At 47.3% G+C, this 16,197-nt stretch overlaps 1 protein-coding gene across 1 annotated transcript in view; it reads right to left on the reverse strand.

Annotated features, from left to right (window-relative positions):
• The window catches only part of ALK (ALK receptor tyrosine kinase), a gene marked incomplete at its 5' end in the record, with an annotated part of 729,367 nt that overhangs the window by 324,770 nt on the left and 388,400 nt on the right, over window positions 1-16,197 (reverse strand). Inside the window, one exon of the mRNA XM_082642950.1 lies at window positions 10,472-10,673. Coding sequence (XP_082499076.1) covers window positions 10,472-10,673 — 202 coding nt within the window. The remainder of the gene's footprint in view (window positions 1-10,471; window positions 10,674-16,197) is intronic.

Raw genomic sequence — 16,197 nt, forward strand, 5'->3', positions numbered from 1 at the left:
TCATCCTCAAAGGCTTCAAGGAACATTCCACAGAATTAACAGTACAACACAGAATAACAATTTGGCTCTGGCTTCTCCCTCACACTCCTTCAAATGGACTGAAAATCTGAGTCAAGCAGCAGGGCCACAGAGGAAACAGACTCTCTCCTCAGAGGCCCACTGCTCACCAGTCATTTGAGCAAAGTTACCCTGTGGGTGGAGGAAGGCCCCAGACACTCAGGTAACCTGGTGCCTTTGGGTGAATGGCCTCAAGAAATATCCAAGCCACTGGCAATGGTAGTTCTCACGCCTGGGCTCAGCCTGCTCTATTCGAAAGCTGTGGCCTTCCTTTCAAGCCCTCCCCTTTCTTGCCACCACAAGACTTACTCACTGGCAGAGGGAAAGCTATCAGTAATCTGAAAGCAGTGGGAACTCTCCTCTTGGAGTTGAGTGATGCAAGATTCTCTCAGGAAGAGACATTGCACCAAATCCGTGTGTAGATTTTTGTAAAGCCTTTTAAATGTGAAATCCCTTGGCTGATCAGCTCTTAACTAAGGCTTTGAACCTTAGTTAAGTTAACCTTAGTGCTGAAGAATGAATAAGGATCTCTGGCAGAGAATGAGGTGGAGGGCAATCCATGAGGAATAACCTGCCTTAGCTACTCTTCCTGCAAAGGAGAAGGAGGGGAGGAAGGAAAGATGACAGGAGAGTCCTGGGGTCTGAGCCAACAGTAGCCAAAAAGCATAAAGAGCTTGTACGCTGAAATCCACTTGTGCTGGAGCAGAAAATAGTTGCATACATGGACTGTCTCCAGGGAGGTAGGTCCTATCAGAGGGAAAGAGGAAGTATGAAAAGTGCCTGGACCCAGGGTGAAATCTTTTGAGCACTTGTAGCAGGATGTTTGTTACAAGAAGAGGTGGGCTAGGGGTGGGGGTCAAGAGACGCTTCTGTCTGGAGACTGCCTCGGTGGGGAATGGATGGGTTCTGTTGCCACACAAGCCAGTGGGACATACACCTGGGAGTCTGGGCACGCTGAGAGACTGGATGGGGCAGGGTGGCGGAGCGATCACGCGGCCCCAGCACACCACCTCCTTTCTCAGGCTGCCAGGCCTTGGCGTATGTGCCCCCTTTGTATGGGGTGCCTTCCTCTCACTGTCCGCCTGACCACTTCCCTTCTCCCATCAGAGCCAGCTCATTTGTCTTCTCCATGCCAGCTTGTCACCAGCACCTCCGTGGCATGTGGGCACACACCCACCACAGCATTGCAACTGTCCCTGATGTCGTCCAACACCAAACCTCATTCTGAGCCCCTTGAAGGCAGGATGAACCATCAGAGTCCAACCAGTGCCTGGGACAGAGTAAGACTCACAAACGTTTGTTGACAGAACACATGATAGAATGAATGGGTGAATTCCTTGACACCAGTGGTGTATCACCTAATTCCTCCACCTATTCTTAATATCTCCCTCCCCACTGGGAAACGGTGAAGCTCAGTAAGCACTCCTGAGATGAGAAGTGATTGTTTTTATGCATTTTGACTTCTCTTTGGATATAACATATATTTATCATTATGGGATTTGCCAGAATGCCATTTTGACAAGCCGAGGGGTTTACAGGTATTCACAATTCTCTCATCTTCCTAGTGTTCAATCCATCAAGTATCCAGGGCACAGTGGGAAAATGAAAGCAATCAGCTCAAAAGAGCCCCACTACAAGCCTTGGGCTGTCAAATCTCGAAGGTCAAAACTGGCAGAAGCCGATGGTCTTTTCATTTATTTTTCTTGACGCCTATCAATGAAAGCAATCGTGAGTAAAAGTTGTACCTGCCAGGAAAGGAATTGTCCTTTGTACTTAGTGGCAACCTTCACAGTTGAGGTATACTCTGACAGCTGCTTCCTGAGCCCCAGGGAGAATCACACATCTATCCCTGGGTGTGGGCAGAGGGTGGGGAGAAGTACTTTTTATCTTTTGACTGACTGGAGACTCTTCTCTGATCTCAGACTGAACTTTTAATTTTCAGAGCTTAGGTTTAAGAAGACTTGCATCACAGAACTATTGTAAACTGATCTGGTGTCTGTTCACCTAACACAGAACACCCTCTATGTGCTAGATGCCGTGCCAGGCACTGTGAAGAATAAGAAGATGTACAAACCAAGGACTCTAGCTTCAAGGCGCGTGGCCCAGAACTAGATGACCAAATATCAGATGAGCTTTTCCTGACTGGTTGAGAACAGGTCTTAATTTCCTCAGAGCCAGGTGCGCTACAAGGGTTCAACTACAAGGCTTCCTCGGGGAAATAACATGAGATTTAAAAAAGACACAGGAGATCTGTGTTCCCTTGTGTGTTACCCATGACTATGGACAAATCACTGAACCTCTTTTCAGTGATTCAGTTTACTCATCACTCAGATTCAGTTTACTCATCTGTAAAATGAGGATAATAATATATACGACACAGATTGCAGTGAAGATGAAATGAGTCAATGGATGTTGATGTACCTGGTACCCTGAACATGCACTGTGCAGATATTTACCATGAATATTGACAACATAGTGTCTACCTCCTAAGAACAAAAAAGAGTGCCATGGCCCTGCTGTTAACCTGGGAACTAGATGAGAGACAATATATGGCATTCTGAAGAACAAGATGCATGGTAGATGGTGGGTGAATAGTGGATGGATGGATGGATCGATGGATGGGTGGATAAATGCATGGATGGATAGATGGGATGGAGACTCCCTCTGACTCTAAAAGGTCAGGCTCTCTCTAGTCCACTATGTAATCTTCTCAGTCTCCATGGCCTTGAAAGCCACAGTCCTTTTGAAGAAAGAATAACAGATGTGTTCTGAGAAGACCAGCCAGTGGAGACCAGTCCCATCCATGACCTGGGATACACCCCAGCTTGGGGGCTGCACAGTAGGCAGGATCAGGCCAGGCTTGGATAGCCTTGTCATTAGGATGTCTACCCATAAGGGAGAGAGAAATGACTCTCCACCCTGCACACAAGTCCATCTCTCTCTTCCAAGCTTTCTTTTTAACTTTTCTCCTTCGTGTTTGGTAAATAGTTATAGAAAGCTACCCACTTATGTGATCAAGCAAGTCAAACTGAGATATTAGCCGTCATTCTTAATTTTTGATGCACATCAGAATCCCGGTGGCGCTTTCTAAAAATTCATATGCTCATGACCCTTCCCAAGACTAATAAAATCAGAATCAACTGGGAGGGAATTCAGCTGTATGGATTTTGAAAACTGTGTGGTTCTGATTTGTACCCCCAAATCTTGAGACCTACCATCTCAATGGCTTAAAGTCCACGTCCTAGAGAAGACCAGCATTTAATCACTGTTTCAATATTACTACCCAAAGGGGTGAGAAATACGATACATCCAGGCACAGTCAGTGGGACTGGTACTTTGGGGTGCAACCTAGATCCTTCCGAGGGGCATGAAATTGCTAACCTTGGCCCTTCTTACACCCACTCCCCTACAACCCTGAGCAGCCTGGAGGAAGGCTGGCCCGGGAGCCCTGAGAGGGGCAGCTGGGAGGGGGTGAGGGGAACACCCACCCTGCATTATCTAATTTAACTTCACAACAGCCCTATGAGTTGGTTCGGTTATTACCATTATACAGATAGGAAAGCTGAGGCTCCCAGAGACTTGCCCAAGCCCACACTGTGTGTGGGGCCTACCTCTCTGCACACTTAGGACTGGAATCTCACGACCGCCTCTGCTCAGAGAGCTCCCAGCTGCACGACTGTTCCCGTGACAGGGTGTCCAGGAAATATGTCCCTGACAAGCCTAGGTGTGAGTTTTAAGCCTTTTAAAAATCATCTTTAAAGCCTTTGAATGGCTCTCTCTTTTTAGTGTAAATCACCCAGACATTAAAGCCCTTATTGTATATTTATTAGTGTGTTATTCAGACCAAGGGGAAAAGGGAGAAGCTGACACTACGAGTGACCTTGAAAGTGAGAAGAAGCTGGCCCTGAAATTAAAGCATTGTGACACTGCCACTCAAGGGCATCAATTTCAATAAATGATCACCTTTTTTTTATTCCTGATCGCGTTTATCCTGTTATCAGTATCTGAGGAGAACTTTGGCTGGCGATGCTGAATGCCACAGGCCTCTGATTTCTCCACACTGGCCGGACCTGCCACAGTGCCCTGGGCTGACTGAAGTTAAACCTAGCACAGCCTGGCAAAGGCAGTCAGGCATCTTTTCAGAAGCAAATGCCCTGCGTCATCTTTCCATGTTGCCCTACCCTGAGCCTGTCCCTCACTCAGCCTGCTGAGACCAACTGGTCTGTTTACAGGAAAATCCAGGGTTCTGTACATTAGCGGTGGAAGGTCTCTGTGGGTCAGTAGTGGGTAACTGTCCTGTGTGCCAGACTGGTGGGCCCGTACGTAGAGTCTAGCATTTCCTGCTCTTCCATCCTGAGTGGCAACCTGAGGCGGCGTGTTGGCGTTGCAGGATGGAGGAAGGGGCGGGGGCACTGGAATCTCCACTTCAGGAGGTAAGAAGCTGAGGCAGGGAAGAGGTGTGGTTGTTCTATTACCACACTGCAAATTAGCGGCGGAGCCCCGACTGACAGCACACTTCCTGATGCCCACGAATCAATATTGCTTTGGGTTAAATTACTTCGGCAGGTCTCCCATTAGGATTGTTCCTGGTTTTAAAGCTGGGCTCTTTGGTCAGAACTGACTGGTTTAAATAAACATGGCAGCTGTGTGGGTACACAGCATGGACATGGGTTTTTCTTCACCTGGGCAGGGGGCTGCAGTTTTTAATCTAAGGGCAAAGAATTTGAGAATTTCTTGATGCAACTATTCAGCTGGGAGACAGACAAACGAGATCACAGGAGGACTGGGCTCTGGGGTCCAACATGGGTGTGAGTCCTGGCTTTGTCAGGAGCCTGCACTTTGACCTTCATCATACCTCATCAGGCCTCTAGGCCTGGCTTCCCACATCAGGAAATCAACGGGACAGATGGAACTCAAGTCTCCTTTGAGTGTAGGGGTTAAGCTCCCACAGAAAGGTGAAGCTTCATGCCATGAAGAATCTTGTTTCTCTGCTACCCACTGGAATGAGCCTTGTTTGTGCTGTGGAAAGGCCCTGACCGCTTATCTTGGCTCGAGCCCGGGTATCACCAAATCCTTTAGGTTTAAAACATCTTTTCAAGAATTAGTAATTCAAAAGATTGGCAACTTCTATCCCCTCAGTGTCCAATTCTTCCCTCCACACACTGTGTAGTTCTGGTCACACATAATAAAGTCCCCAGACACCCGAGGCTGCAGGAGAAACTGTGTGCGTGAAGAGGAAGGAAGACTCGTGACGACGTCCTGGAAGGAGGCCTGGAGAGTCGCTCTTACAGCCTGAGACACCGCCAACCCTTGTGCTTGTGTTCTTGGGTCCAGGAAGGCGCCGATTTCACACTGCCCATTGCTGCCGACTGCTCTTTCTGGAACAGCTTTCAGCTGAAAGGCAGGGACGTGCTGGAGGCAGAAGCAGGAGCTGGGCTGCCTGTGCTGGCTTTGCTGGCCAGTGATCTTAGCTCAGCCTCTTAAAATTTCTGGGCCCTAATTTAAAAACATCTGCCTAAGCAGACGTTTTTACTTGTTTCTCCCTTACTGGACTGGATGCTCCTTGAAAGCCATGCCTGTGTCACCTCCGGCTGTGTATTCCTAGCACCTATTACACGGTGGCGCTCCATCCACGGGAGTTAAATGAATTACGAGTGAGAAGGATCTAGCACGTATTAAGTATCTACCACAGTTGGGCACAATGTGAGCCATCTTCCTCATGCCGTTTCACGACTCATCATATTAAATAGGTTTTTTTTTTTTTTTTTTTTTTTTTTTTTTTTTTTTTCCGTACGCGGGCCTCTCACTGTTGTGGCCTCTCCCATTGCGGAGCACAGGCTCCGGATGCTCAGGCTCAGCGGCCATGGCTCACGGGCCCAGCCGCTCCGCGGCATATGGGATCCTCCCAGACCGGGGCACGAACCCGTATCCCCTGCATCGGCAGGCGGACTCTCAACCACTGCGCCACCAGGGAGGCCCTTAAATAGGTATTATTATATTCACTCAATTCATGGAACTTCGTGGCCTCTAATTCAGAGTTAAGATGTCCTCTGCCCGCTGGATTCTGTGGCCAGCAGGGCTGGCTGTCTGACAGCCCATTTCTCTGCTTCCTTGCTTCTGTGGCCCTTCTGGCCGGGCAGATGAGCAGGCCAGGCACGCGTCGTCGGCTGTCCCCTGGGAGGCCCTGGGCCGAGCCAGGCCACCTTGGCAGACTCAGGCGCTCGCGCTCTGAATCATTTAGATGTCACGCACGCTGCTGTGGCCTTCCAGGCGATGAGGAGGGGGGCAGCTGCTGGGGTTCCCCAGCAGCCTCCCCCAGCCTCCCGTGCCTCCACGCAGGCTGCTGCACCGAGTGCTCACGACTTAGTGGTTTCCTGGGGACTTGGTGGCCTCTAACTTGTCTTTCCTCTGAGTCAGGCTCTCCCCCGCCGACTTTGCTGTGACATCTCCCTTCCTCGTCACTACAAATGCCGAATGTTGTTCTCCCAGTAGCGGTCCCCGAACCACCATGTTCTGCTCTGAGAGGAAGCCCTCTGTAGTCATCACTCTCATCACCGCCAAGATTTCACCACACTGATCACTGGGCTGCTGGGGTCATCTCTGATATTAAAGGGAATGAGCTTCCAGCGGGGCAAACTGCCAAGAACCTCAAAACCAACAGATTCTTGAGTCTGACACTGGCTCCATAATCAGAGAGCAGACGAGTCTCAGTCCTCTGCGATCCCCAATTGTAAGCAGAGCAGGGCACAGCAGGTGAGGGTATTAAGTAATGGCCTCTTACATTTGCATCCTGCTCAGAGTGTGCAAAGCCCTTCACATCCTTAATTGCACTGACCCCACATGACCCCACATGACTCCACATGACCCCACGTGACCATGTGAGCTGGGCCAGCACCATCAACCCCACTTTACAGATGGGGAAACCAAGGCTTAGGTGGGGATGGAATTTGCCTCAGGTCATAGAGCTCATTCATGGAATATCCTTTCATAAACCATCAAAGGCTGGCCTCTGTATCCCTATCACCTCTATGGTCCTAACAAATACAAAATACCCAATAAATGATTGTTCATTGAACTGACGATTGAATAGTGAAATAGGACTTAAATTTAGGGCTTTGATTCAAGGGCATAATAATTTTTCTGCTGCACTACTGTGGTCCAGCTGAGCTCTTCCAGCAACGGGTAAAAATAGCCTGAAGTTAGGCTGGTTAGGTTCAGACCCCCTCCTCCCTGTCTAGCCAGTGACCCTGGGCAAGTTATTTGGCTTCACTGAATTTCTTCATCTGTGAAATGGAAGATAATAACAGTATCTGCTTCATTGTGTTGTTGAGTATTAAATAAGAAAAGGCATGTATAGTGCACAGCACTGATTGGCTAGCACATCTGGGAAGGGTGTAATTAGTGTTAACAATAGTTATTACTATTGTAATAGTGATAACAATTACTATAGTTATAGGGTATTATTGTTATAGGGTAGGGATGGGCCTTATGTGTCTGTGAAACCCAGTACCTGGTACAGTGGCTGGCACATACACATGAGTCTAGGGCTCAAGACACTTGCCTCCCAACACTGACACTCATCATGTGACAGGGAGCAAGTCCCTTACCTCTCCTGGCCTTAGTTCCCAAACCTGTGAACTGACATGGTTGAACTGGGTAAATCCCAGGGCTCCTCCCTGTTCTAAAATGCTTTATTTATTTCAGTGGTCTCAGTGGGGAAATTTTGCTCCCCAGGAAACATCTGGCAATGTCTGGAAACATTTTTCTTGTCACAACCAGGGGAGGTGCTACTGGCATCTAGTGGGTAGAGGCCTGGGAAGCCGAGGACCATGCTCAGTACAGTGCCCACAAAAAGAATTATCCGGCCCTAGACGTCCATAGTACCGAGGCTGAGCAACTCAGATCCAAGCCAACATGAATAGCCAGAGCTCTCTGAGTTGCTGGACAAGTGCCTGTGACCTGCAGCTTGCCAGGCCCGGGCAGCAGAGCTCCTCCACGCAGCAAAGCAGTCTACGGGTCGCCCCTTCAGCTGCCCCCTTGTGCCCTCACCACGCTGATCTTGTTAGTGGGGAGGCTAGCTCAGGCATCTTTAATTTAAACTGGAATCACTCTTGCTCATCACCAGACTCCACGATGGCCCTGCCAGGGAGAGGGGAGAACATCTCGGCACAAGACGCACGGAGCCTGGCCTGAGGCAAAGCCCCTGAAGATGTAGGGGCAGCCCTAGCAAAGCCATCAGGTCAATGGGCTTGCCCAGCACCCCTGCTCCCTTTCTCCTGCCTCAGCTCCCACCCTCCAGGGGGCAGACCAATCTTGGTGATGGAAGAGTCACGCTGGGAAGAAAATGCATTGGCCAGCAGGGTGGGCACGGAGCCTGGCAGCCAGAGCAGCCTCAGGGGAAGCTCACAGCCTCCAGCACCGTGCAGTCTTGGTCTCCTTGTTCTCACCACATGTGGAGGAAAGGCTGCCATTACATGCTCCCTGGCTCTTCAAAGAATCTAGATCAGCTCTTTTTGCAAGGTTCCTTCATCTTCCATTTCCTCTTTCCCAACCCCATCCTTTACCCCCTGAATTCCTGCTGAGGGGCTATGGGTTTCCCAAAAGCAGCCCGAATGAGGAAAGGGGAGACCTGGGGTCCAGTTAAGGCAACTATAAATAGGCTGCCTACCTCCTCTCTCTGCCTCAGTTTTCCTGTTTGTTAATGGGAACTCAGTTGGTAGTTATGAGCACAGGAAGATAAAGAGGGGAAAGCTCTTAGCAAGCCCCCGTGGCTCGTCACACCGAGGCGCTATCGTTTTCCTGAGGATGCTAGACAGGGACCAGGCCCTGCTACTTAGGAAGTGCTGAAATCCTGCAGCACTTGTCCTCTCACACACATGCTCATTCAGCCTGCATTTCAGGGAGACCCCAAACTCCATGTCCACCTGTGACATCAGTGTCTCCCTACCCGCTACCTAGCACCTCAACAGATTGATTGCCTGAAGTCCCAGCAGCCCCAGGCAGCACTCTCTGGTCTCTGTCAGGCTTGGTGGGGCAGGAATGTTGAGCAGAAGTCAAAACGAACAGCTCATGGGGCTGGGCAAACACATACAGGATGGCACTGCAGCCGAGGCCACCGCCATCCCCACCCATGGATGGGAGACCATGCCATCTGGGGCTTCTCACAAGAAAAGGAGGCTATGCTGGAGGGAGGCTTGGCCATCAGAAGACGGCTCATCCCTAACAGTGGGCAGCTCACACACCTGACATTCCTGGTTTCTGGTGAACAGACACAATTGGTGGTTGGGCCCCTCCCAGCCAGTCCAATGAGACATTTCAGAGGCAAGAAGATAGACACGAGCTTAGGTATGAGGAGAACACCTTTCTTGAAGCCAAGATTTCATTCCTGCTGGGATTGTAGCAGCTTGTAGTTCTTTGAAACACAAATAAATACAGATGGGCCAGTAGCAGGGGAGGGGGGTGGAGACTTTCAAGAAATGAACAAGGAGGCCATATAGCTTTATGGGAATTGCAGTGGGAAGGATGTCCCCACTGACCCAGCACACCATGGAGATGGGTAGTATCATTGTTCACATGGAGCCTTTCTGAAACGTATTTTCTTAGAGGGAAAAATGTGAGGTCTTTCTCTAGCAAACGCGCCACAAAGAAGGATCTCTCGCTCTTGTTGATTATCGGAGCAGGGACCCCTCAAAACTGAAGTCTTATGGAATGAGAAAAAAGGCAGGCACAGAGATTCCCTTGTTCAGGTTTGCTTTCCAGTGTCACTACTTCTAGAGGCCTGATGGGTCACTGAGGAAGCATGTTGAGTGTGTCCAGGAGGCTTAAGTTCACGGACATGGGTATTGGGTATGACTTCAATGTTGTGTAAGCCTTAGAGGTTCTAGAGCAAGTCATGTTCCTCTCCTGAACTGATGCCATGTGGCATCCCTGACCTATTCTGCTGTGGCGTCCCACACTGCTGTAGGACCTGCCTGGGCAGCCACAACTGTGTGCTCTCTCCCTTCCTGCCAAATTTCTTCTGGTACAACCCAGTTTCCAGCATAATAAATTACTTTCGTATTGGCCTTTTAACACTCCCCTTGGCTGTTTTCTTCTTGGCTCCAACTAGACTTTGGGAAACGAATATCTTTAATACCCACTCATTAAGTGTCCACTCTGCCAGCTGGTCCTCTGGCCTCTGGAAGGACCGTCAGCCTGGGCAGCCAGAGGATCCCACAGATCAGTGCCCAAGACACCATGCAGGGAATATTAGCAGTAATGGCTCAATCTGGACCCTACCCATTAAAGGAAGATTGTGAGTTTTAAATAGATGTCAATTAAGTATGTGTCAAATTTCCACGGTGTTCTGGGAATTTGTAGCCAAAAGCCAAATCTCCATTTACATAATGGATCTTGAATATGGGGAAGGACTTACCCATGCTTTCCTGGAGTGGGTACCAAGGGGATCTCTCTTCCAGCCTCATTGTGGGGCAGCAGCTGGGCGACGTACCTCCCGGAGGGCTGCAGGTGCCTGTGCACTGAGACGGCCAGCCTGCAGTGCTCGCTGCTGCTCCTCATCCATGGACTCAAGATGGTGTGCTTGGAGTTCATCGAGGTGTTGAGGAGGAGGAAGGCGCCTGCCAAGAGACAGGGAAAGTGACTCTGCAGTGTGTCCAGAAGGGAGGACCAGCACAAGCTCGGTGGCAGGATTTAGAGACCAAGGGCGTCAGAGTCAGCGATGCTGGAGGCCTTTCTCACCTTCCTTACACACACCTGGCCCTCTTCCCCCTCTTTTAGGTCGTCTTTGTAAAAAGCAAAGCCTGAGGCAAGAGGATGGTGACCTGGGACTTGGGCTTTATCATCAGGCAGATCAAGGTTCTCACCTTAGCTCCCCTACTTACTAGCTCTATGTTCTTGAGACTCAGGTCCCTCATCTGTAAAATGGGAATGAAAACATCTACTTCAGTGGTTGTGAGGATTATGTGAGGTAAGCATGGAGAGCACATTACCCAGTTTTAGGTAGAGAGGAAGCACCCTTATAAAATAATCAATTATTTGATTTCGACTGTCTTCTAAGTTAGAGATGACAACTCACAGATTCTTTCCCAGCCAGTAGGCACAATTAACAAAGTCCCATAAGAAGCAGAAGGCTAGGACAGATTATTTAATCCCCAAAGAGTGATGAGAATCAGAAACTCAACCCAAGTGCTAAGATGTTCTTGGTGGAGGAGGACAGCCTAAAGAGAGTCCCTCCCTCCGTACACGTTCCCAGAGTAGAGCCAGGACAACAGTTCCTTCTTATAAACATCCATGTAGCCTATCTCCACACCTCACAAACCAGGACACTCTGGGGTATCTCAGGCCACGCTATGGGTCACAGTTTAAATCAGAGCTGACCTGAGTTCACCATATCACACTCAAGCCAACTTCGGACTCAACTGACATCTATTGGACAATTCAGAGTTTCCCAGGAATGTATGGGTTGGCTCTAGGCTTCCCAAATAGTTATGACCAGTTCAAGGTTTTCTCTGAGAGGTGGGTGGCTTATTTGGTTCACTTATTATGTAGCTAAGATCATGGCTCCCACTCCTTTGCTTTCTAGCTAAGTGATCTTGGGTAAAGCATTAACTTTCTCTGGTTTCAGTTTCCTCATTAATAAAATGGGGTGGGAAGGGTTGGCTGAAGTCAATAATCTCTTAAGATTCATTTCAGCTCCTGAGTCTATGCATCATATGTATTTGCAACTGGTCTCCACAAAGACAGCCCTACAAATCCCTCCTGGTGCCATGCCTGTAGAGTTTCCCTCTGGGGCAAGCCAACCCTAACTCCAGTAGCACAGTCCAAGAGACCTAAAAGAACCTTGTATTCATGGGGATTACTGTCAGCATAAAAGCATGGCACCATTTTATTGTTCCCAGTGTTCCTTCTGATGCATTAATTTTACTTGCTACACTCTGCATTGAAGTTTTGGACCTTTAGATGCTGCTCCTTTTGCAGTGAAAGCCTAGTCCCACAAGATCCCCAACTCCTGTCAAAACCAGCTAACAAGTGCTCAGCCTTCTTTAATCACCCCCCAGCGCTTTGAATTAGTCTCCTTCTGCAGATAACCCAATTTACCGAGTAGGCAAAGGAACTAGCAGCCTACAATAAAGAACGATGCAGATGAAAGAAGGGGATTCTTACCAGAAGCAAAGCATTTCCAAGGACACATATTGTGTCAGGAATTTGGAGAGCTGCAATATTCTAGAAGTAGATAAATGTGACTTCTAGTTACAATCAGGATGAGGTCAGCACAAGACTGTTTCTGAGTTGAATCAGGGACTTGGGTCAGTACTGGAAGCTGAACCCTCTGTAATTACTGGGAAGTTTCGGCATGGCCTATGGGCCTTTGAAAAGTGCTTTACAACCCTCAGTAAATAATCTATATTATTATCCTGTTTTACCATGGGGGAGACATTCTTGTCACAGGCACAGAGGTAAAAGAAAGGAATTAGAATTAAAGACTCAGAATTAGAAAGGACTTTAAATAGTGAAAGCTATGTGGGATTATTAATAGATGAAAGTAGGAAATGGGACCAGAAGGAATTGGAGGTACTTTTAAATGTTTTCCTCCTCCTCTATCCCAGTTTTGCCTTGAAAACATAGAAGTTATATAAACATATTCAAACAAAGTAAATTAAACAAATGCATATTAACAAATTCAGTGTTTTAGGTAGGAATATGACTCATTTAAACTTATGGGCCTTTCCAAAATTTGTCTCTAATAAGGTAAACTATTGCTTCTGATACTGTTTAGATTGGGGTTGCCTTTAGTTACTTTTTTGAAAAGTGCTTCTAAATAATTCTATCCCCACAGGGATCATCCTTTGATGTGAAACTGTTTTTATAAATAAGAGGCTACACCAATGCTGCTGATGTTCTTGGTTATCCACTCCTCATCCAATTCATTATTCTTTCTTGCCAGGTGGGGTACTATAAGTCTGATTAAATGTTCATGTCTCAAGCCTTCATTTCAGTTAAGAGTGAACTTGGCTTTGAACAAGGAGTTTTATAAGCAGAGATCCACTGGCCGTGTCTTGGGAAGAGTTTCCTTTCTTTACAGAAGGAATGGTGTCACTCCCACCACTATTTCCTTCTTGCTGCCTTGAACGAGGTTGTGACAGCTAATATGTAGCAACCACCTTGTGACTATATGGAAAAAGTTAATACATTTACAAAGCCTGACAATGTACAACTGCTGAGCCCATGCTAGAAACTGTCTTTTTCTATGATTTATTACAAACTAAAATAGCAACTTTCTACTTGTTTCAACTATCACGTCAAGTCTTGCTGCTATCAGCCAATTCTAACTACTTTATATGAGTTTATATAAAGTTCTCATTTGTGGATATTAAAGTTATAATTTTTTTTAAAAAAAGGACTTTACGATGATCTAATGTAATGTCCTCGCTTTTCTAGAGAAGCAGACTGGAGATCAGAATGAGGAAATGACTTGCCCAGTTTTAATTTGAAAGTCCAGAGACCGACCAGACTCCAGGTCTCTGGACTCCTAACCAGTGCTCTTTCCCTTGTATCTTTCTCATTGTCCCACTGTATTCTTTATCCTAAAATATGACCAGGGTGCCTTGTGGGCAAGTTGTATATCTCAGGAGCCCAGACAGATGGGAAGGGAGAAAGGCGGGCAGATGGGTACTGCACCAAATCCATTTGTTCACTGGCTTCCTTACTCCTTTCTGCCCTCAAATTTCATTTATTGGATGCCTGCTTTGAGCAAACATCCAACCACTGGCTCTGCCCTGGGGACACAGACATGAGCCAGACACAGTTCTGGCTTTCAAGGAACTCGAGGTCCCATAAGGGTGATGAGATGTCTGCACTAACTTTACTCAAAAGTAGAGGTTATAGAGTCATAAGACACATAAGAGATAAAGCACTTTGGGAGGCTCCACGAAAGAGACATTAGGTTCAGTTGGGAAAACTCATAAAGAAGATGACCTTTGAACTAGGTCTTAAAGGGAGAGAAAAAAAAGGATATTGGCAGAAACAGCTGTGCAAGAGTTGAGAGGAAGAGGAGTCAAGACAGAAATGTAGAAAATGTGTAGTGGCGTTTGGCTGCAGAGCGACACGTGTGACGAGAAGGCTAGGAAATAAGGAAGGGCAGTGAGTGGGGACCAGACCACAGAGAACATTTCATTCCCAGCTAAAGATGTCCAGCTTTACTTTGTGGATAACAGGGAGCCAGAAACGGTTTTTGAGCAGGACAGGGACATCATCAGGGTGGTGCTTCCGGAAGACTAATTTGGTATGGTGGGGGGCAGGAGGGATCAAAACTGACCCAACCTCATCCTCTACCACCAGTTCACACTAGGCAAGGATGAGACTAAATGCAAATGTGATGTGTTTAGTATGTTACCTTTGTAAGCAAAGGTGCTATGTTAGGGACAGACTTTGGGACTCTACCGGGGCTTCTAACACTAAGCTAGTGTATATCTTTTCAGAGCAAGTGAGAGCCCTGGAAGCATCTCTGGGGGCACAGTCTTGCTGCAGACACATTGGGGGTGCATTCTGGGGTTAGGATGAAGCCACACATGCCACGTATTAGGGAGCAACAATTGTGTCTTGGTCTGAGACCCTACTCTGTTATTTTTAATTGGTGGAAAGTTGGATTGAAACCAGTTTTCTGAGCTACTAAAAGAAAGAATGTGGGCAAAATAAAGGAGGTACTTCCCTTTTTCTCAGAAAGATTACATGCAAGTGTGCTTGTGCGTGTGCACGAACGCGCACACACACACGCACCCCTGCGAAACTCAAGTTCCCAGCAGGAGCAAATCAAGCTGAAGTTGCTGGGGCTTTGGGGCTCATCCTGTACCTCCCTCCTGGGTGTAGAAACACATTTAAATTCTTTCCTGTGATTCAGTACCTCAATAATGAGACTCTCAAAGTTGACTGGAAGATGGATTACTTTTCCAGTTCTAATATGTGAGATAATGTTTATATGAATTTTATTTTTTGCAACTGGACTATCAATAAGGGACTGAGCTTAAAGTATTTTCACTCTCAATGAAGCTCCATAGTTGAGAGCTCTCTCTTCATCAGCAGCTTTCCTCTACCTCCAAAAAATAAAATAAAAGGAAAAAATACATTTCATAAGTTCCTTGGGATATTGTCAGTATAAATCTCTTAAAGTCAGTGAGAATTTCTCTCTCCTCTCCCTCTTTCCCTGCTTCCTGTTTAGTTTGTTCAGAATAGCTTGGGGCTATGGGAAGGCTCCTGGGGTGCCTTCTAACTAAGAAGGATGGCCTGGCATCTCACAGACCTTCCCCCAGTGTGGGCCGAGGAGGGGTGGAGAGGCAGATCAAAGAGCCCTGCTTACACGGTGCCATGATCATGGTTTCCTTATTATTGGATTGTGTTGATGTGTTCAATGATTAAATATGAAGTGGTTATTATTTTTATCTCTGGTCCCTGGCATAGGGATGTGTTGCTCTTATCCCAGCCAGCAGGGCTCAAAGTATGAGCCAGAAACCAAGGTGCATGAATACTGAGATCAGACAGACTCTTTCATATTCAGGCTCTATCTCTATCCAGTTCTAGGCTTTAGACAAATTATTTAAACTCTTTAAGCCTTAGTTTGCTCAGATTTAATATGGGTATAGCCTCCCTCATATGGCTGTCGTGGAGATTAAATTAAACTACATGCATGGAGTGGCCAGTACAGTGCCTGGCCCTTAGTAGGTATCTGAGGAATGTTGATTTCCAGCTTTGAGGGGTGTCTCAGTCTGGAGCTCCTTTTATCTATCACTAAACTTGGAATCAGAAGGACTGAATTTGAGCCCTGGCTCTGCCACTACCAAGGTTCCTTTGTTTGTAAAATGAAAAGGTTGGATAGAGTCTCTCTGAAGACGCTTAGAGCTCCAAATTGTCAGTAATTCTATCTGCCTGCCTAGAATATTATTAATCTAAAGGAAACGTGTCAAATCTCCAAGCTCCTGAAGACTTCTTCTCCTAATTCACCTCTCTGAGGCTTCTATGCCAACAGTTTCAATCAATTGGCCAAATATTCTGTAAACTGGGGTTCCCTGCCCTGCTTCCTCTCTTCCAATTCACATGAATGCATCCCTGGGAAGGGCTCCTGTCCTAGCATCATTTGTTTCTGTAGAT

Source organism: Mesoplodon mirus (assembly GCF_964341445.2).
Source record: "Mesoplodon mirus genome assembly, chromosome: 14".
In the NCBI taxonomy this organism is placed as follows: Eukaryota; Metazoa; Chordata; class Mammalia; order Artiodactyla; family Ziphiidae; genus Mesoplodon; species Mesoplodon mirus.